Source organism: Dreissena polymorpha, chromosome 9 (assembly GCF_020536995.1).
Source record: "Dreissena polymorpha isolate Duluth1 chromosome 9, UMN_Dpol_1.0, whole genome shotgun sequence".
Taxonomy (NCBI): domain Eukaryota; kingdom Metazoa; phylum Mollusca; class Bivalvia; order Myida; family Dreissenidae; genus Dreissena; species Dreissena polymorpha.
In genome coordinates this window covers 84,378,764-84,400,882 of record NC_068363.1, presented here as the reverse complement: position 1 = coordinate 84,400,882, position 22,119 = coordinate 84,378,764, and the positions used below count along the sequence as shown (strand labels likewise).

General features: G+C 34.8%; 4 protein-coding genes across 24 annotated transcripts in view; 1 reads left to right on the top strand and 3 right to left on the bottom strand.

Annotated features, from left to right (window-relative positions):
• Positions 1 to 6,873, bottom strand: part of LOC127845743 (ankyrin repeat and SAM domain-containing protein 6-like) — a 32,366-nt gene extending 25,493 nt beyond the window's left edge. Inside the window, exon 1 of the mRNA XM_052376855.1 lies at positions 6,579 to 6,873. Within this exon, the coding sequence (XP_052232815.1) occupies positions 6,579 to 6,728 (150 nt within the window). The 5' untranslated portion in view covers positions 6,729 to 6,873. The remainder of the gene's footprint in view (positions 1 to 6,578) is intronic.
• LOC127845741 (DNA repair-scaffolding protein-like) overlaps positions 1 to 22,119 on the top strand; it is a 590,230-nt gene that overhangs the window by 312,060 nt on the left and 256,051 nt on the right. The gene's annotated exons all lie outside the window — the stretch shown is intronic.
• The window catches only part of LOC127845750 (vesicle-associated membrane protein/synaptobrevin-binding protein-like), a 257,512-nt gene continuing 244,055 nt past the window's right edge, over positions 8,663 to 22,119 (bottom strand). For all 3 annotated transcript variants that reach the window (XR_008033370.1, XR_008033371.1, XR_008033372.1), the window contains one exon: positions 8,663 to 11,321. The gene's annotated coding sequence lies outside the window, so the exon portion shown is untranslated. The remainder of the gene's footprint in view (positions 11,322 to 22,119) is intronic.
• The window catches only part of LOC127845751 (vesicle-associated membrane protein/synaptobrevin-binding protein-like), a 31,058-nt gene continuing 17,601 nt past the window's right edge, over positions 8,663 to 22,119 (bottom strand). The window contains exons 6-7 of the mRNA XM_052376873.1: positions 19,311 to 19,412; positions 8,663 to 17,082 (exon numbers count right to left, since the gene is read on the bottom strand). Of these exons, the coding sequence (XP_052232833.1) occupies positions 16,918 to 17,082; positions 19,311 to 19,412 (267 nt within the window). The 3' untranslated portion in view covers positions 8,663 to 16,917. The remainder of the gene's footprint in view (positions 17,083 to 19,310; positions 19,413 to 22,119) is intronic.

Genomic DNA, 22,119 nt, shown 5'->3' with positions numbered 1-22,119 from the left:
CAACCTATAAGATCTGGTCAGTTTTTAACAAAAAGTTTTGAAATTGTGTTTGATAGTACCTACTAAGTTCAGTTAAAGCTAACAAGAGGGCCTGAAAGGCCCAAAGTCGCTCACCTGAGATAACAAGATATTATTGAGACAAATCATCTGACCAACTTTCATGAAGATCAGAAAATAAATGTGGCCTCTAGTCTAGAGTGTTTACAAGGTTTTACTATAGCCATATAAGGAAAAATGCCCCACCCCTGTCAGCCATGTTTTTCAACCAACCAGCATCATTTTTGAACTCTTCCAAGATATTATGGGGATGAATCTTCTGACCAAGTTTCATGAAGATCGGACAGTAAATGTGGCCTCTAGAGTGTTAACAAGATTTTACTACGGCCATATAAGGAAAAATGCCCCGCCCCTTGGAAGCCATGTTTTTCAAGCAAACATAATTATTTTCAAACTCAACCAAGATATCATTGCAACCAATCTTCTGACCAAATTTCATGAAGATTGGACAATAAATGTGGTCTCTAGAGTGTTAACAAGGTTTTACTAAAGCCATAAATAGCCATATAAGGAAAAATGCCCCGCCCCTGGTGGCCATGTTTGTAAAGCAACCAAAACCATTTTCGAACTAATCCAAGATCTCATTGGGACAAATCTTCTGACCAAGTTTCATGATGATCGGAAAATAAATGTGACCTCTAGAATGTTAACAAGGTTTTACTATAGCCATATAAGGAAAAATGCCCCGCCCCCATGGTGGCCATGTTTTTCAACCAACCAGAATCATTTTTGAAATCGTCCAAGATATTATTGGGATGAATTTTCTGACCGAGTTTCATGAAGATCGGACTATAAATGTGGCCTCTAGAGTGTTAACAAGATTTTACTATTGCCATATATAGCCATATAAGGAAAAATGCCCCGCCCCTTATCAGCCATGTTTTTCAAGCAAATGTAACCATTTTCGAACTCATCCAAGATATCATTGAGACAAATCTTCTGACCAAGTTTTATGAAGATCGGAAAATAAATGCGGCCTCTAGAGAGTTAACAGGGTTTTACTATAGCCATATAAGGAAAAATGCCCCACCCCCTGGCGGCCATGTTTTTTAACCAACCGGCATCATTTTTCTCATCCAAGATATTATTGGGATGAATCTTCTGATCAAGATTCATGAAGATTGGACAATAAATGTGGCCTCTAGTGTGTTAACAAGATTCTACCATAGCCATTTATAGCCATATTAGGAAAAATGCCCCACTCCTTGGCAGCCATGTTTTTCAAGCAAAGGTTACCATTTTTGAACTCATCCAAGATATCATTGGGACAAATCTTCTGAGCAAGTTTCCTGAAAATCGGAAAATAAATGTGGCCTCTAGAGTGTTAACAAGGTTTTACTATAGCCATATAAAGAAAAATGCCCCGCCCCCTGGCGGCCATGTTTTTCAACCAACCGGCATCATTTTCGAACACATCCAAGATATTATTGGGATGAATCTTCTGACTAAGTTTCATGAGGATCAGACGATAAATGTGGCCTCTAGAGAGTTAACAAGATTTTACTACAGCCATATATAGCCATATAAGGAAAAATGCCCTGCCCCATGGCAGCAATGTTTTTCAAGCAAACGTAACCATTTTCAAACTCAACCAAGATATCATTGAGACCAATCTTCAAACCATGAACCATTCAAATTTCATGAAGATTGGACAATAAATGTGGCCTCTAGAGAGTTAACAAGGCAAATGTTGACGACGCACGATTGATGACGCATGACAGACAAAAAACGATCACAAAAGCTCACCATGAGCACGTTGTGCTCAGGTGAGCTAAAAATATTGATAATTGTTCTGAAACCTTTGATTTGAATCCGACAGATTAACCTTTGGTAATGTAGATAAACTGCTTAGATGGGCTTAGAAGGCCCACACAAAAAGGGGAAAGTTTTAAGGGTAGGATAACTAACAAGTAAAAGACAAATCTTTATGTTTGTTTGTTTCTTTTAACTGTTTGCAGTTTTCAACAGTATTTCAATCATATCATGGTGGTCAGCCAGGTTTATCAATACCAAGTGCATATACTTTTACAAGTACCTGAAAACTGTCCAAATTAAAATCAAAGATAGGGGAAGAATGACCATATTAAAGATTTCCTGATTAAGTCCCCCTCCTCAAATGTTACTTGTTGATCAGATATAATTTCACTCCTCCACAAAGATGCAAATGTTACGAATTTTGACATTTACAAGTGTTTGTAAATATAATGATATATACATGTAGGTCATGTTCATGTACACTGTTAATCTGCATTTTGCTGTCGTTACCCCTTTACCTCACATTATTGTGATGGTTACCACTTTACCTCACATAATTGCCATGGTATCCCCTTTACCTCACATTATTGCAAAGGTAACCTGTTTACCTCACATTATTGCAATGGTAACCCCTTTACCTCACATTATTGCTGTCGTTACCCGTTACCTCACATTATTGCCATGGTTACCCCTTTACCTCACATTATTGCGGCGGTTACCCCTTTACCTGACATTTAAGGCAAATGCAAAAAACAATCTTTATCTTTTTAATAATATGCATATATTTGAAACTTTTCACAATAGTTAAACATATTATTTTGACTTTAAAAAGGAGACAAATTACGAAGGTACTTCTTCCTATTTTATAGACATGTCATACTGCAAGTACTTCTACATGTACATCTCATCTACAGTCAATTGGTGAAATAACGGATTTTAGTGAGTAACAGACAGGTTAAAAGTTTTTTTTTAAATACATATATTTATTTTACAATTTAGAGTTTTCTACAATTGTTATGCAAAAAGGCATTTGTCAATCGATTCATGTTTTCGTTGATGTGTGTCAATTTTTACAACTGCTTCTTTTTCCGAAAACAATGTACGTACCATTTTGTGACAAAAGGAAAAGTACAGATGTATGGTTTCCTGAAATTTGCAGATTTTGTTTGGTATATATAATGTTCATTGCTGTAATATTTTAGTATACTGTGTCCTTTAAAAAAGTCAGAATGCTAAGAAACCAAATGGATGCACATCATATAAAAAAAGGCTATTGTCAAGCAATATGGTCCCCTACTGGCTCCACCATTGTAAGAAATTCCACCATTTTCAGAATATTTTTTTTTTGGTTGCCATAGCAACCACAATTTTTGACATAGGAACAAAATGAAATGACGTGCATAATGTCCATATTGCCATCTATCCATGTTGAAAGTTTCATGAAAAAATATTAAGAACTTTGAAGTTATCGCAGAATCCAGAAAAGTGTGACAGACAGACTCACAGACAGACGCACAGAGCGCAAACTATAAGTCCCCTCCAGTGAAACCGGTAGGGGACAATAATCATGAAAGCTGTAACAAAGCTGAAAAACAGACATGTTGTGCCCCATATTCAGGAATGAGGAGTTTGTCACAAACTACATATAAACTTAATCGAAGTTAACCAATGTATAATCACAACTGACACTTTCCATGAAATTTACAATTGGAAAATAGTAAATTAAAATCTTAAAATCTTTATTAAAATCTTTGTCATATTTAAAAATTTACACAAGCATATAATTTTATTAAAATCATTAACATTAGAATTTTTTATGGATGGTTTAATCTTAATTATAACCTAGTGAACAAGTCTTTTGGGGACAATGGCCATATGGAAATTCAATAAATATAGGAAATCAATTATAAAAGTATAATACAAAATTATATGCAAAAATTCATTTTTACATAATTTCTGATTTCAGGTCAAGCAACATTAGCCACTGACATTCATGGAAACAGACAGCTCCTCAGATGGAAGAACTGCTATAGTGCTTGAAAATTCAGTGATTTAAGGCTATATTGAATTCAAGATAAAGCCTTCAGTCACATAACCTCATACAAAACTATATTTTGACAGAGAGTGTTGAGGACAACATGCATGTTTGGTGTGGAACAGTGGATTCCAGAGTTGTGTACTTTTAAAAGAAAACTGCATAGCTTGAATACAGTCCACGGTATTCGGTAGGCAGTTGAAATAGTCTGATGTTGCTGGACTTCCAATTTGTCATGTTCCATGAGTATTAGCAAATTGTTTCTATTCAATTCTGGACACTTTTGGAGAAATATGTGCTATTTGTGCTATAGCGATTATTTTCCTTGCTTTCCGCTTTGACCATGAACATAAGAAAAAGATGGTGGTAAAGTAATTCCTTGTAACTATCTTAACATTAACATGCACAGACAACACTGTTAAAACGTTACGTGATATACTTTCTTTGATGCCAGAAGGCAGTTAAATAGTTATTATGAGTATGTTAAAGGAAGTGACAAGTTCAAATACATAAACATGTTTTGTGAAAGTTACTTTGTTATCTTTTTAGTTGAAATATCCATGGTAAGCTCATAAGGTACAACCAAGTTACCGTAATTACTCTATGTTTTCGGACACTTAAAAAAAATTATTTTTTTTTTTCGTGTCCGAAAACTTGGATACAAAAAATATTCACAAAATACAGGTGTCCGAAAACTTAGAGTAGAAAATTGAAGTGTCCGAAAATAGCGTCAATTATATCAACGACTACCAGTAATAGCACGCGCTGGTGAAATACCATGCCGTATAGTATAAATTACAGTTATATATGTTTGCACTGCATTTTAAATACTTTTAAATGTTTAATTTATTTGACAGAAAGTTACTACAAGGTTGTAGTTTGACCAACGAGTTCAAAGATGAGCATGTGATGTACCGATACTCGCTAGTATGAACCTGTAATTAACACAATAAAAAAGCAAACTATGAATTCTTTGTTTGCTCATTTCCGATAGTTGTTGTCTAACACCTTCCATTGTTCGTAAAACTTGCAATATGGTGCATCACACTTTGAAGCATTTAGTATTTGTCACAGTTATTTTCTGAGAAGGGGTAGTACCATTGCGGTAGATAATTGAACTGTTAATTGGCACTTCCCCTGGTAATTGTCATTATAACGCTTATGCTATCGGGCGAAACCATTGTTTAATACCGGTTTGCAAGGTAATTTACCCAATAACGCAAATGTAATGGTCCGTTGCCCTCAGGGGCATGCACCTGCCATGTTTTATGATGTTAATCTGGTTGTAAAACCCCATGATCGAAGAGTCATTAGATATCGAAAACAGGACCGAAATTTGGTAAAAAAGGCGCTGTAAAATATACTGTCCAAAAACTTAGAGAAATTAATTATGGACGAAAACTCGTGTGTCCGAAAATTAAGAAACACGAAAAATAATTATTTTTCCTTAAAAAAGGGGTGTCCGAAAACTAAGAGTGTCTGAAAACATAGAGTAATTACGGTAAACCAAGTTAAAGAATATTATTCATTCGTGCTCTGTGCTGGGAATTATAGTTCACCCCATACTGTTTGCAGTAATGACCAAGTTAAAGAATATTATTCATTCGTGTTCTGTGCTGGGAATTTTGGGTCTTATTGAATACATCATACAGTTCAAACTTAATTGAACATTACTTAAAGTAATAAAGTTGATATAAGTAACAAAATATTATGTAGAAGACACAAAATCAATTACTAGGTGTTTTAATCTCAATCTTATAAAGCAATGTCTCTCTCTTTCATTTTTTTGAAAATTTCAGCAATCTTTGATGTTTGATCATCACTCAGTTGCTGGCATCCCTCTCTGCACAGCATCATTAGAGCTGTCAATGTGTCCTGTGATAGACGGCGATGATTGGTCGTGCAAAGATTGTTCATTAGACTGAACAACCTTTCCACAGAGGCAGTGCTGGAGGGCATTTCAAACTACGATAAGGTTTAAAACCGACGTCGAACAGTACGCTGGCTGCCTGACAAAAGAACGGCAAACAGTAACAACTCTATTGATTGAACGTGCTGAATAATAAAACCCGATATTAATCGAGCGCGTGGTTACACACAACAATACGATTTTCTTTGTTCGCTCGCCGAAAGTTTGGTTTTGTTACGAAACTTTCGATCGTTTTGAGAAAAAATTCGGACGCCGATTGGGATTTTTTCAGATGCCGATTGGGATTTGGGAATTTTCGCTCGATTGGGAAAGTACCGTTTACCGGTACTTTATAAAGAAGGAGGAAAATCGCTGTCCCCATACTGTTTGCAGTAATTAAATTAGTTATTTGTTTCACATGTTATTACATGTACATTCTTATTGAACATGATTAAAGGTTGCATATGCATGCATTATTTGACACGCCTCGTTGTTTTAAAGGAAAAGTCTATGATAAATTCTAGTTAATGACCTTGTTATGATTCCAATATCAGAGGGTGGGGATTTTTTGTTCATGGTTCTTTGTCAATTTTTTTCTCATTAAACATAATTTTATACATTTATTTGAATATATTGAGCTCCTAACAAAAATCCAGGGTACGTTACTTCCACCTGTGCTTCCAAATGCCTCTTCCAAATGCCTCTTCGGTTACGCCGGTGGCCGACAAGAGGTTTGAACCTCAACCAGCAGACATGAGGGGTCGTTAAGAGTTATTTTTTAGCGGGCGAAGACGACTTGTTTCAATCATATGTTCTACACACCTGATCATGCCCATTCGCCGCGGCGACTGTCAGTGGCGAGTTGCCCATGTCGTCTGTACTGTCCACAGGCAGACCTTCGTCCAACATCGCCTCGGCCAACTGCACATCTCCCTGCTCGCACGCGCTCATCAGCTGTCTCAGGGGATCCATGGCGGCGTTTAATACTACGTAACGCTCGACGTGACCATTTCCTGGTAATTATTTACGAAAAAATCACTCCACGACCAAATACGAAGTCGTTTCCCATGTCGCATTCTTTGTTTTGGAATCTATGACTCCATTTTGACAGATGTGACGTCACGGGTATTGGGTTAACTTGCACAATACGGGGTATCGTTGTCAGCACAATGGGTTAAAATACAAGAGACATATTACAATACAATAAACTGGGATGTTAAATTATATTCTATCATGACTGTCGAATAAATGTAATAGGTTTCAAGAGGATACTTATATATACAAAGTGGCATCATTACTTAATGGTAGCAAGCTAGATATGTCATGGCAATTATTTTTTATTTCAATATAAAACAAAATATGTTCATATGATTTATTCATTTCGATTTTTTAAATAAAGCTGTTGCTTTAGTCTGATCATAAGACCATACCTATGATGTGCACAGTCAATAAACAATATATACTATGAACAATTGAAATAATCTCATCAATATTGGAACTGAACTAACCCGTTTACATGATTTGTCCGTGTCTATGACAATGCATACACTTCAATATTATACAAACAGGTATGCGGATAAAAGAAACAAACAAGTGTATTTCAACTGGATCGCCAGTTCATATTGCTTCAAAAGAGCACTTACACATTGCAAAGCAACATGTACAGATTCTTATGTGCATAGCTATTAATGCTCTGGTACTGTACAGATTCGTATGCACATAGTTATTACTGCTCTGGTACTGTACATATTCTTGTGCCCATAGCTATTACTGCTCTGTAACTGTTCTTATTCTTATGCACATAGTTATTACTTCTCTGGTACTTTACAGATTCTTTTGCACATAGTAAATACTGCTCTGGTACTGTACAGATTTGTATGCCATACTTATTACTGTTCTGTTACTGTAAACATTTGTATGCATATAGTTATTACTGCTCTGATACTGTACATATTTAATGCAATAGTTATTACTGCTCTGGTACTGTACGGATTCATATGCACATAGTTTTAACTGCTCTGGTACTGTACAGATTCTAATGCACATAGTTATTACTGCTCTGGTAATGTACAGATTTGTATGCCATATTTATTACTGTTCTGTTACTGTACAGTCTTATGCACATAGTTATTACTGCTCTGGTACTGTACACAGTCTTATGCACATAGTTATTACTGCTCTGGTACTGTACACAGTCTTATGCACATAGTTATTACTGCTCTGGTACTGTACACAGTCTTATGCACATAGTTATGACTGCTCTGGTACTGTACGGATTCTTATGCACATATTTATTACTGCTCTGGTACTGTACACAGTCTTATGCACATAGTTATTACTGCTCTGGTACTTTACAGATTATTATGCACAAAGTAACTACTGCTAGATTACTGTGCATATTCATATGCACATAGTTATTACTGCTCTGGTACTGTACACAGTCTTATGCACATAGTTATTACTGCTCTGGTACTTTACAGATTATTATGCACAAAGTAATTACTGCTAGATTACTGTGCATATTCATATGCAAATAGTTATTACTGCTATGGTACTGTACAGATTCTTATGCACATAGTTATTACTGCTATGGTACTGTACAGATTCTTATGCACATAGTTATTACTGCTCTTAAACTGTACTGATTCGTATGCACATAGTTATTACTGCTCTGAAACTGTACAGATTCTTATGCACTCTTCTAGTCTAATGTGTAAGAAATTGTTGACAATCAAAAATTATAGTAGAAATACCATTAATTTGTTGTCCAGATGTAAGGCAAAGATGTTACATTTGTATTTCAATTCTCTGGGTCCTGGAATAAACATGTGTTAACTCAGCATTTTTAATACGAAATTCACCATTTAATGCTTCAGGATATGAATATAAATAACACAACACTTAAGTATGAATAAACAGTAATAGTTTATTGAAATCTAGTTTGGGAAAATGTTTCATTTCACAATAAAAACAACAATTATGTGAAAGCTACAAAACAAAGATATTTAAACGAAAACAGCTGAATTTCAATATGAACAAAATGATGCTTAAATTTTAAAGAAAATCCAATGTGTATAAAACACTATTCATATCACAACTGTGAAAACAAAAATCTGCTTTGGAAAAGAAAGTTGTAAAGCTAGAACTAAACATTTAGGGAATCTGTGTTATGACCATGATTACTTGATTAAGCATTGACTTTCAACATTCATGAATCTGATGGAAGGAATATGCCTTTCATTCATCTATAAACACATGATATTTGGTACTGTGTTATTACTAATAAAGTAAAAACAGTGATAAAATAAAAATATTTTCCAGTTAATCACTGCATAATGTTTGAACTATTTTAACAAAGGTTTCTGCAAATCTAATACAACCACGTACACCTTAACATAAATGCCTGCATACTCTCAAGACAAAAACAAGCATAACCAATAGTATCAGCATATTTTAGAGAAACAACAAGTGAACACAAATATTATTCAATTATACTAAACTATTCTTTCTTTAAAAAAATAACACAAGAACATAACATAATAAGCTGCACACAAACAAAAGTTGAAAAGAACTATCAGACAAGTTAATAAAATGCTTGGTTAAAAATGCATAATTCAGGGAGAGAAGTGGATGTTTTTTTATACATTAATACTTGTTCTTGAATATCATGGGTTTACAATTAAAATTAAATATAACACGCCTTTCCAAATACAAGCTGATTTCCCTTGAATATTCAGTCATTACCCATAGTTCATAATCAACTTGCAGGGACTCTTTTTCCGAATTGTTCATTTAAATAATGTTGCTATTAATTGCAAGAAACAGGTTGAATGTGTCTTTCAACAACAACAATTGTGATAAAATTATTAAAAATAATTTATTTGCTATTTGATACTTAATGAATGAACTAACAACATCAATTTCCAACCTTATACAGTTGTACGAGTGAGTTAACAGAGATGAGAAAAGATTAGAGTAAGTGACTTTGCAAGCCTAGTACCATGCATTTATTAGTCTGTGTCACATGTTTTTTTAAACAGATTATTGATATACTGTAGCTCAGCATCATGAATATTTCAAAGTCATAATGTTGGGGTTAAATAAAACACTAAAATAATATTTCTTTTACAAATTCTTTGTTACGAGATAACCCCCTCAAAATCATACATGTGGATGCTTGCTCTAGTATTTATCAATAAATATTTGGTATGTCAGTATGCTTCAAAATTAACAACAAGTCACCGAAAAAGAACAGGGGACATCACTTGTTATTACACATAGGAAGTTACCTAGTGTTAGGAAACACCTATTGTGACCCATACTAAGCACTCAATAAGTCAACAAAACTCTCATCAAGTGAAAACACAAATAATACATTAATCAAGCATACCATCCATTATTAACACCTATACAACATTTCTTTCATTTTTAGTCCGTTTATAAATGCAATTACATGCACTGCTAAAATCTTATGTGAAAAGATAAATAAACAACACAGTGTCCATTAGGCACAAATACCCACACATCCCACCTTTGTCCCAAAACCTTATTGATGTCATTAACAAGTTATTTATGGATTTTTTAAATTTTAATCCCTGGAGTGTGACCTTGATCATTGAGGCCAAGAGTCAGATGATACATGCGAGGATAAGTCTCCTATTGACAGTCATTTGTGGCAAGTTATTTTGACAGACAGAGTTACAGCCAGGAAAAGCATTTTTACGGCTTAATTTAACCTTTGACCTCTAAATGTTATCTTGACCTCTGAGGAGGGTAGACATGTATAATAACTTTTTAGACACACAAAAAACCTCATTATGATGGTTATTAGTATTGAGTTATTTCAAAATAGCTTGACAAATGCCAAAATTACAGTCGAAACAAGCTGTTTTACGACATTAGACCTTGACATTTAAGGAAGTGGATACATGCGTTACATGGATCAGATTGTCTTATGATGGACTGCATTTGTGCCGAATTGTTTAAAATTCCTTCAGTATACAGCAAAGTAATGGCTGAGACAGGAATTTACCAGCTGTATAACAGCCAAGTCTGACCTCTACATGCAACCATGTCCTTTGATTAAGGGAGATATTACACACTACATGCAGTTTTATATTGCCATGGTTGACATTCATAAAGAGATACAGTCGGACAGAGCAACTGCTATATGATGCCTTCTTATGGTGGCATATATCACCTGTTTTTATATGAAAATAAATGTCAAAGCCCATATCTGTACGTCATGTAAACACAGTTAAATTTTAGGGGAACCACAATGACAATAACATGTAAATTGTAAATGAGGAAAGAAACTTGAATAGATAAGTAATTATAATCCATTTTTCAGTTTGTAATATTTCAAGATGGTGACATGTCGGCTAAGTATGACTCGTAGTTTTTGACAACAACAAAGAGTTAACCCGACAGTCAAAACAATATTTTTTAAGTTCACGAGCATGTCTTTTACCAGACAGTTATTTGTTAACATCCTGAATACATAAGATTAATCTCACAGTAAAACATACGACAGATGGAATTTTATGATTAATATACAACATGAACCTCATCAATCAAACAGTACAAAAATCTGTATGGGGTGTATGCAATGAATGCACATGTGTGCCATATACTAGTATACCACATACCTGCAAACATGTGTGCGTATCCTATACACAGTTATATACATACATGAATAGTATAAATATTAAAAGCAAATTATGCATAACAACTATGACAACATCTTCCCCTTCACATATTGTTACATAGGTGTACACAAAACGCAATGAACAAGTTTATGAACATCAATCAACACCTACGAATCCAGCTAGAATAATCGGATATATCAAAATGTGTTGTACACAAAGATGACTTATCTTGGTAAAACACATGATTTGTTTTCACCATTTAATGGAGTAAAATAAATAATTACTTTTGTTCATAAACACATTAAACCAATAAAAGATATGTCTAAAAGAAAAGACAACAGTTACAGGAAATGGAAATATCCAATCTACAAACTTGTTCCATAGACAAATCTTATGTTTTAACAAGGAAAAGTAAAATGTTGAAATAAAAGTAGTTTTGTATCAGTCATTCTTTTATAATCAACTAAAGAAACAAGAGGCCCTGAAAGGCCCAAAGTCGCTCACCTGAGATTCAAAGGAACTGACATGTTCTGTGCAGCCCAAGATGTCATTAGAACAAAATGTTCTTACCAACTTTCATGACTAGTGAACACTCTGGCAGCCACTTTTTTCAACAGACCAGAACCATTTTCATACACATCCAAGATATCATTTAAACAAATATACTGACAAAGTTTCATGACGATTCATAAGTCCATATAAGGAACAAGAGGGCCTGAAAGGCCCAAAATTGCTCACCTGAGATAACAAGATATTATTGGGACAAATCTTCTGACCAAGTTTCACGAAGATCGGAAAATAAATGTGGCTTCTAGAGTGTTAACAAGGTTTTACTATAGCCATATAAGGAAAAATGCCCCGCCCCCTGGCAGCCATGTTTTTCAACCAACCAGCATCATTTTTGAACTCATCCAAGATATTATCGGGATGAATCTTCTGACCAAATTTCATGAAGATTGGACAATAAATGTGGCCTCTAGAGTGTGAACAAGATTTTACTATAGCCATATTAGGAAAAATGCCCCGCCCCTTGGCAGCCATGTTTTTCAAGCAAACGTAACCATTTTCGAACTCATCCAAGATATCATTGAAACCAATCTTCTGACCAAATTTCATGATGATCGGAAAATAAATGTGACCTCTAGAGTGTAAACAAGATTTTACTATAGCCATATTATACATGTAGCCATTAAAGTAAAATGCCCCGCCCCTTGGCAGCCATGTTTTTCAAGCAAAGGTTACCATTTTTGAACTCATCAAAGATATCAGTGGGACAAATCTTCTGAGCAAGTTTCATGAAGATCGGAAAATAAATGTGGCCTCTAGAGTGTTAACAAGGTTTTACTATAGCTATATAAGGAAAAATGCCCCGCCCCCTGGCAGCCATGTTTTTCAACCAACCGGCATCATTTTTAAACTCGTCCCAGATATTATTGGGATGAATCTTCTGACCAAGTTTCATGAAGATCAGACAATAAATGTGGCCTCTAGATTTTTTACAAGATTTTACAATAGCCATATAAGGACAAATGCCCTGCCCCTTGGCAGCCATGTTTTTCAAGCAAACGTAACCATTTTCGAACTCATCCAAGATATAATTAAAACCAATCTTCTGACCAAATTTCATGAAGATTGGACAAAAAATGTGGCATAGAGAGTGAACAAGGCAAATGTTGACGTCGCACAACGGACAACGCACAACGGACAAAAGACGATTACAAAAGCTCACCATGAGCACGTTGTGCTCAGGTGAGCTAAAAATGCCCTGCCCACTGGTGGCCATGTTTTTCAAGCAACTGGAACCATTTTCGAACTTGTCCAAAATATCAGTGGGACAAATGTTTTGACCAAGTTTCATGATGATCGTACAATAAAAACGGCTTCTAGAGTGTTAACAAGGTTTAACTATAGCTATATAAGGAAAAATGCCACACCCTCTTGGTGGTCATGTTTTTCCACCAACCGGAACCATTTTCGAACTCATCCAAGATATTATTGAGACAAATTATCTGACCAAGTTTCATGATGATCGGACAATAAATGTTGCCTCTAGAGTGTTAACAAGGTTTTACAAAAGCATGATATATAGCTATACAGTAGACTCTGCCAATACCGGACTCTCTGAATACCGTAACTCTCCCAATTCCGAATGGTCGGGCCAGTCCCGTATTTTCTACTATTTCTTTGATAAAAAATGTTGTATAAACCGAACTCTCTAAAAACCGGAAACTGAACGGATATCTCCGTGAATTTGGTCATTTTCAACGTAAAATACATTGAGTACACCGGACGGTCCAAATTCTCAAGATGCCCGAGGCGTGAAAATTACAATACCTAGTCAGCACAGCGCGTGCGGTGTCACACATATTGCTCGCGCAATCATCGATAATCGGATTAAACATACCATAAAGGTGTCAAGTCGTTACTGCGCTAAAGAAGTCCGATTAAATAATGTAAAACAAACTGTGAATGTCTATAATAGACGTGCGGTAACACCAAAAAGTGATTGCCTCGATCGTTTTATAAAGCTTATGATAAACAATTTAATTACAAAATTAATGCATGCCGTTGTGACGATCACTTTCTTGTGATCTTCTCGGGTAGTTTAAAAGATCTTATAGCCATGTTTTTAACGCTAAAATGGATGTTTGTTTGTTTGTTAGATAAAACTGTGAGAAATATGAACGTTAAATATCCATCTATCTGTCTGCAAATTCATTCATTGCCTTTTCTTAATTTCAAACGCATCTTCAGCATAAATAGTCTCAAATCTACAAGTCTTCTCAAATCGTTATACATCAAAATTGTCTTTGAGGTTTAATTAATTCAGAGCTATTTATAGCGAACTCGAACACGACTCCTCGCCTATATGACAAATGTCACGTATGTACATGTATAAAGCACCACACTCACATTGGGATTAATCAAAACAAGTCGGTATGGAATGTTTTTTGCTATTAATCGAATAAAAACACATTTTTTGAAGAATGCTTAAAACATTAACCTTACAGTTGTACAGTTATCACATGGTACATGAAAATGTATATGGTTTGTTTTATTCTTATATGATTTTGTACACAATGCATACAATGTATATTTCGGCAATATGCATACTCTTAGTAAACCGGAACTCTCTGAAAACCAGACGATCACGCCGGTCCCCAGACCGTCCGGTTTACAGAGAGTCTACTGTATTAGGAAAAATGCCCCGCCCCTTGGCGGCCATGTTTTTTAAGCAACCAAAACCATTTTCGAACTCATCCAAGATATCATTAAGACAAATCTTGTAACCAAATTTCATCAAGATTGGACAATAAATGTGGCCTCTAGAGTGTTAACAAGGTTTTACTATAGCCATATAAGGAAAAATGCCCCGCCCCCTGGCGGCCATGTTTTTTCAACCAACCGGCATCATTTTTTAACTCGTCCCAGATATTATTGGGATGAATCTTCTGACCAAGTTTCATAAAGATCGGACAATAAATGTGGCCTCTAGAGTGTTAACAAGATTTTACTATAGCCATATATAGCCATATAAGGAAAAATGCCCTGCCCCTTGGCAGCCATGTTTTTCAAGCAAACGTAACCATTTTCGAACTCATCCAAGATATCATTGAGACAAATCTTCTGACCAAATTTCATGAAGATTGGACAATAAATGTGGCCTCTAGAGTGTTAACAAGGTTTTACTAAAGCCATATAAGGAAAACTGCCCCGCCCCCTGGCAGCCACGCTTTTTCACCGATCTGGACCATTTTCAAACTCTTCCGAGATATCAACAAAACCAATGTTTTGACCAAGTTTCATGATGATTGGGCAAATATTGTGACTTCTAGAGTCTTCACAAGGTTTCTCTATAGCCATATAAGGAATACTGCCCCGCCCCCTAGCGGCCATGTTTTTTCACCGATCTTGACCATTTTCGAACTTGGCCGAGATATCAATAAAACCAATCTTTTGACCAAGTTTCATGATGATTGGGCAAACATTTTGACTTTTAGAGTGTTCACAAGGTTTCTCTATAGCCATATAAGGAATACTGCCCCGCCCCCCTGGCGGCCATGTTTTTCAACGGACCGGAACCATTTTTGAACTCAATCAACATATCATTTAGACAACCACTTTGACAAAGTTACATGAAGATTGGATATAAAATTTGACTTCTACAGTGTTCACAAGGTTTTTCTATTTTTGACCTAGTGACCTAGTTTTTGACCCAGCATGACCCAGTTTCGAACTCAGTCGAGGTACCAATGGGACAAATGTTCTGACCAAATTTCATGAAGATCAGACAATAAATGTGGCCTCTAGAGTGTTCACAAGGCAAAATGTTGACGACGGACGACGCACGACAGACAAAAAGCCATCACAAAAGCTCACCATGAGCACGTTGTGCTCAAGTGAGCTAAAAATAAATTGTTAAGAAAGAACAATGTGTAATTGCTGTCAAAACAAGATGTGTTTGTGAAACATTATGTCCCCATATATTTGACCTTTGAACTTGAGGGATGACCTTTACCTTTCACCACTCAAAATGTGCAGCTCCATGAGATACACATGCATGCCAAATACATGTATCAAGTTGCTATCTTCAATATTGCAAAAGTTATGGCAAATGTTAAAGTTTGACGCAAACAAACAAACACACAAAGCAACATACCAACAGACAGGGCAAAAACAATATGTTCCCCACTATAGTGGTGGGGGACATAAAAATGTGGAAAATTGTGACATGATAATGAATTTGCAACCTAAACAAACTTTTTCAGGTACAGTTTTCATGTTGGACAGTTAATTTACAAACTTTATCGAAGTGAGACAACTCAGGGCTAACCTTTCCACACCCCTAAGAATTTTGTTGATTAAGTGGACGTATTGTAATAACTCTTTCCATGTTTTTCACTCTTTAAATGTATTTTGTAATTGTTTTATGAAAATTATCATCCCAGGCTTGTTTGACGGACATATGTCCCCTATTGAACATAAATATTTACATTCTATTTAAATTTGTACACCTAATAACAAAGACGAAACTTTTAAAACAGTAAGCAAGCTTGCACACTTATGTACGCAGCTTTCAATGGCCCCAATTTATTATGTATTTTGATGCTCAGCTTTAATATGAACAAGGTTATAAAGAACACCAATTAATAAAGAAAGCTGCAAGTTTTTCGTTTACAAAATATTCATAATTATAAGCTTGAGGTGATTTCTAGTGCAGTATTACAAGTATACATCTGACCAACTACCAATAAATAAAGAAAGCAGCCACATATTATATTCTTATAGATTAGCTTGGGGTGCATTTTATTAGTATATGTACATTTCTGTGTATGAAATAAGCTATCAAAAATTGCACTATGGGCATCACCCTAAAAGAACAAGTTTTGTAAAATCCATAAATAGATAGAACAGTAAACTCTTAAACTGCAGAAGCTCTTTTTTGTTTAAACAACAATCGCATCAGTTTGTAAAGTTCACATACAGGCGTACCAGCTTGAACATTCAAGCAACTACAGAATCACCTTGCCAATAAGGACACCAATAATTAGACAAATGATCAGGTAAAGGTAAGGTGGAAGACCGCTGCTGGTGGATTCTACATTGCCAGGCATAGTCGTTGGGGTTTGGGACACTGTATCCGATATGGCTACCTTCCGTAAACGAACCTCATTTTCCTGAAAAGAAACCATCCTATGCTCCAAACTTATGTTCAAAGTCAGCATGATTGAAACAAACTATGAATGTGGTTTTTTGTTAAAATAATTAGTACCAAAACCCCACATATTTCTAAAGCTTAATTTAGTTTCATAGAATTCTTAAGCAGAAACCATAATATTAATTGTTTACCTTTTATTACAGAAAGCATCACCACATTTACTTCTTAAATATTAATTTCATTTCAATAGCTTAACTTTTTGAAACCATTACAGTGACCATAATCATCATTAACACCCAACGTTTACTAAATAACAAGCATAGTTTTGATAATAACTAGTATATATGTATCAAGTTTGTTTAACAATGCCTCAATTTGTTATCTAATTATTCAATTAATTGAGCAAAGACCATATCTCTAAATTAAGTTTTGGCAAACCAACCTGAACAATCTACTCCAGTCACACATTGATAAAAAGGCGCCCGCACAATCAACCTATCTTATGACTCTTACTCTGGCAAAGAATTTTATTTAAAGAGCCTCCTTCCAGTAAAAATGGGCTTAATGCATGTGTATTGGGCAGGAATCATATTTTCCCGCAACATCAATCGGTCTGGATATAAATGGGGAAAAAGTATCAGAAAATTTATATCCGAAATCATGACAAATTACGTTAAAATATATACCATTGATTTTGCCATTTACGAAGGTGGTATAATAATGTACAAGTAAAATTCCCTTAGGCATTTAAAAAAAAACAACCCGAACATACGAGTTTTCTCAACTGGTTTTATCATTTGCTATTTCATTGTTGTTTCGTGTGCTGTTTTATCCGGGGTTTTATCAGACTTTTTTCACCGTTGTCAATATTATTAATCTGTCTAAGTCTGATGTTTTAAATCGTTGTTGACTTGATAATAGCTTACAAACATGCACTGAACCAAACAAATGTCTGTGCATAGGTTGGCTACTGACAATAGCAAAACCAAATAATTAAAAAAATAATGTGTGTATGTTATAGTTTGTTGTCGAATAACCCACGGCCGATATTTTAGATGTGTAGGGATTAAATCACGAGTGCAAAGCACGAGTGATTTGAAACCTTTCATCTAAACTTCCGGTTGTGGGTTATTCAACAACAAACTATAAAGTAGGAGAATTATTTGGATTCTAACACAGTCTTTACTCAAGATTTATACAATGCATATTATTTTTCTTGTGTTCTATTTTTATGTGAAGTAAAAATAACATTCGGCTGTTCTGTCGATCAGATCCGCGACTTTCATTCATAATTATATTACCACAGTATTACACTGGTGGAAGTGTAGCGGCATGTTTTGTTTAGTTACAGCGCTAGCTTTTAGTGTATAAGATCCGCCCATAATTATTGCAGAATAACCCATAGACGATTTTCTTTTTGTTTACCGGTATGTGAAAGTTTTCACGTGCCGTGTTAGAATCGTTTTTTACTTCTATCTCAGATATTATTAAATTCATTACAGTTTACAGTGATAACAATACATTACAATCACAACATATTGTTTTGTATCACATGCAAGTCAATTAATGTCGAAGACCGATTATAATTAAACCAGTGCGCGCCGTCACATTAGCAGACAAAACCGCCATAACAATGATAACTATCAATAGACACACAATGACGCTGATAATCGATCGATATGTACATCAAAGGCCTTAAGTCCCTTAAATTATTTTGCGATTTTTTCAGTTTGAAAATTTTTCGAACACCCTCATTAATTTCGGACGCGTCTTTTATCCGCTGGTCACAAGTTTTTGATTCTTGGTCTGAGTGATGTGCAATAAACCGGTCCTGACCGGTTTAGAGACTGCAGCGAATGGTTTATAACACCTAATCAAGATAAGAATGTCATTAGGGTGTGTTAGCATGTGCTGTGTGTAATCAAATTCATGACATGGGAATTTTAGCAAACAGAATCGGACCGACTGTTTGGGATTTTCAATTGGTCTTTCATGACTCCAATCTGTCTAGGACCGACAAAACCAAAAACAATATGATCCCTGGTATTAGGTGTTGTCCCTGATTGGCCTGTACAGTCAGCATATGATATCAGGGACAACACTTTTCACTTTTATGGTATTTTTTGTGTTGAGGAAGTCTCTTCATGGCAAAATCAAGTTAAGTGTCATCTTTCATAAGCCTTAGCAGACTGGACTGCATGCATTAAGCCCACTTTTCCCAGAACAAAACTCAAACATCAAGCATACTTCAAGTCTCTTTTTCTCAGCTTTCAGCTGACGTATCTCCTCAATATATTGCTGAATTTTATCCTCTTCCCTCGGGCTACTTGACTCAGTGCTACTTGTATTCTGTAACAGACATAAATACATCATTAACATCTAATGTTGTCAGTTTCGAAATTAATAATAAACCAGCTTCCTTTCTTAAAAGTATGCTGCTTGGGTAGACAACAATTACATTTGTGTGACTCCAACTGTTCACCATCTAACCACAAGCAGAGATAACAAAATTACAAAACAGTGACACCTGTCTAACTAACCTTGAAAATGAACCGATATGAAAATATGTTCTTACATAGATGAATGATCATTTTAACAGTTTAAAGTTTTATTATCATATCTAGAACATGTTTTAAATTTATAAATAATAATCTTTTATCTTATCATCCTTCGCAAAAAAGTGCTTTGACCTGTGTGTGTGTGTGTGTGTGTGTGTGTAACAAAACAAGAATAGATATCAGAATTGTGAACCTGCACCAATCCCCAAAAGAAAATACCACATAAATCTTTAACATATTGTTTATACACTTTGTAACAAAATTACACTGCAACTGAATTAAGAAAGTATTTCTAAAATTTTGAAGTAAAAGTGCTAACATAATATATACATTTTATCTTGAATATGTTTCCTTAGATTTTTCCATGTTTAGCTTGTACTGCAGAAGCAATTTAAATAGCACAAGGCAATTATCAAAGCATCAGCTATGAACAATTTCAAGAAGCTACTGACTGTCTATTTCAATGTTCAACTTAGCAAGACCTCTAAATGAGGCAATTTATAGCAAAGACTCCACTCTCCATATCTAACTGATTTAAATCAGTCAATTTCTGGCACAAAGTAAATTGTGAAAAGGAGGGAAAGTCACTTCTACTTTATGTAATAAATGTGCAAAGTTAATATGTCTCGTGCAAAGTCCCAGAACAAATCCACGACATTAAATATAATTTAATCAATTATACAGTTTTTTTTGTAGGATATTGGTTCTCTGTGGTTTTTGGTCATCAACCAATATTGACGTAGAAGGAGTTTACTTCTTGTCACATTCAATAATCTGGTAACAATGGAAACAATTGATAAAAAACAACACTTAATCTAACAAATTACAGTATTGTTAAGTTTTATCTAGGCACAATAAACAATCTGCTGCGCCTCTTTATTAATCCTTAACCATGCCCTTTTTTAATATAAAACATAAACCTTTTCAATTAAATATGTACTGTGACATTTTAAGCAGAATCACAGCACACATAATGCCTGTTTTGAAATAAAGAGTTCCAATCTGACATTCTGGATTCAACACTATTAGCAGTTTTACATTCTGGATTCAACACTATTAGCAGTTTTACATTCTGGATTCAACACTATTAGCAGTTTTACATTCTGGATTCAACACTATTTGCAGTTTTACATTCTGGATTCAACACTATTAGCAGTTTTACATTCTGGATTCAACACTATTAGCAGTTTTACATTCTGGATTCAACACTATTAGCAGTTTTAACTATTAGCAGTTTTACATTCTGGATTCAACACTAATAGCAGTTTTACATTCTGTATTAAACACTATTAGCAGCTTTACATTCTGGATTCAACACTATTAGCAGTTTTACATTCTGGATTCAACACTATTAGCAGTTTTACATTCTGGATTCAACACTATTAGCAGTTTTACATTCTGGATTCAACACTATTAGCAGTTTTACATTCTGGATTCAACACTATTAGCAGTTTTACATTCTGTATTCAACACTATTAGCAGTTTTAACTATAAGCAGTTTTACATTCTGGATTCAACACTAATAGCAGTTTTACATTCTGTATTAAACACAAATAGCAGTTTTACATTCTGGATTCAACACTATTAGCAGTTTTACATTCTGGATTCAACACTATTAGCAGTTTTACATTCTGGATTCAACACTATTAGCAGTTTTACATTCTGGATTCAACACTATTAGCAGTTTTACATTCTGGATTCAACGCAATTAGCAGTTTTACATTCTGGATTCAACGCAATTAGCAGTTTTACATTCTGGATTCAACACTATTAGCAGTTTTACATTCTGGATTCAAAACTATTAGCAGTTTTACATTCTGGATTCAACACTATTAGCAGTTTTACATTCTGGATTCAACACTATTAGCAGTTTTACATTCTGGATTCAACACTATTAGCAGTTTTACATTCTGGATTCAACGCAATTAGCAGTTTTACATTCTGGATTCAACGCAATTAGCAGTTTTACATTCTGGATTAAACACTATTAGCAGTTTTACATTCTGGATTAAACACTATTAGCAGTTTTACATTCTGGATTCAACACTATTAGCAGTTTTACATTCTGGATTCAACACTATTAGCAGTTTTACATTCTGGATTCAACACTATTAGCAGTTTTACATTCTGGATTCAACACTATTAGCAGTTTTACATTCTGGATTCAACACTTTAAGCAGTTTTACATTCTGGATTCAACACTATTAGCAGTTTTACATTCTGGATTCAACACTATTAGCAGTTTTACATTTTAAACATTATCACACTTATGCTCGATGACAAATGCTTAATAACTGAAAGGTTTTTCTTATTTCAGAAACAGATATAAATCTGTTAGAACATATAAACAGATATAAATCTGTTAGAACATACATGATAAGCATGGAAACTAATATTACAAAGTCTTCTTGTTAGCTTGTTCTGGTTATTTTGTTTTAATGAGGTATTATAAATTACATAGTAGTATTGGTGAAAGATTATCTTTCATACACGTTTCT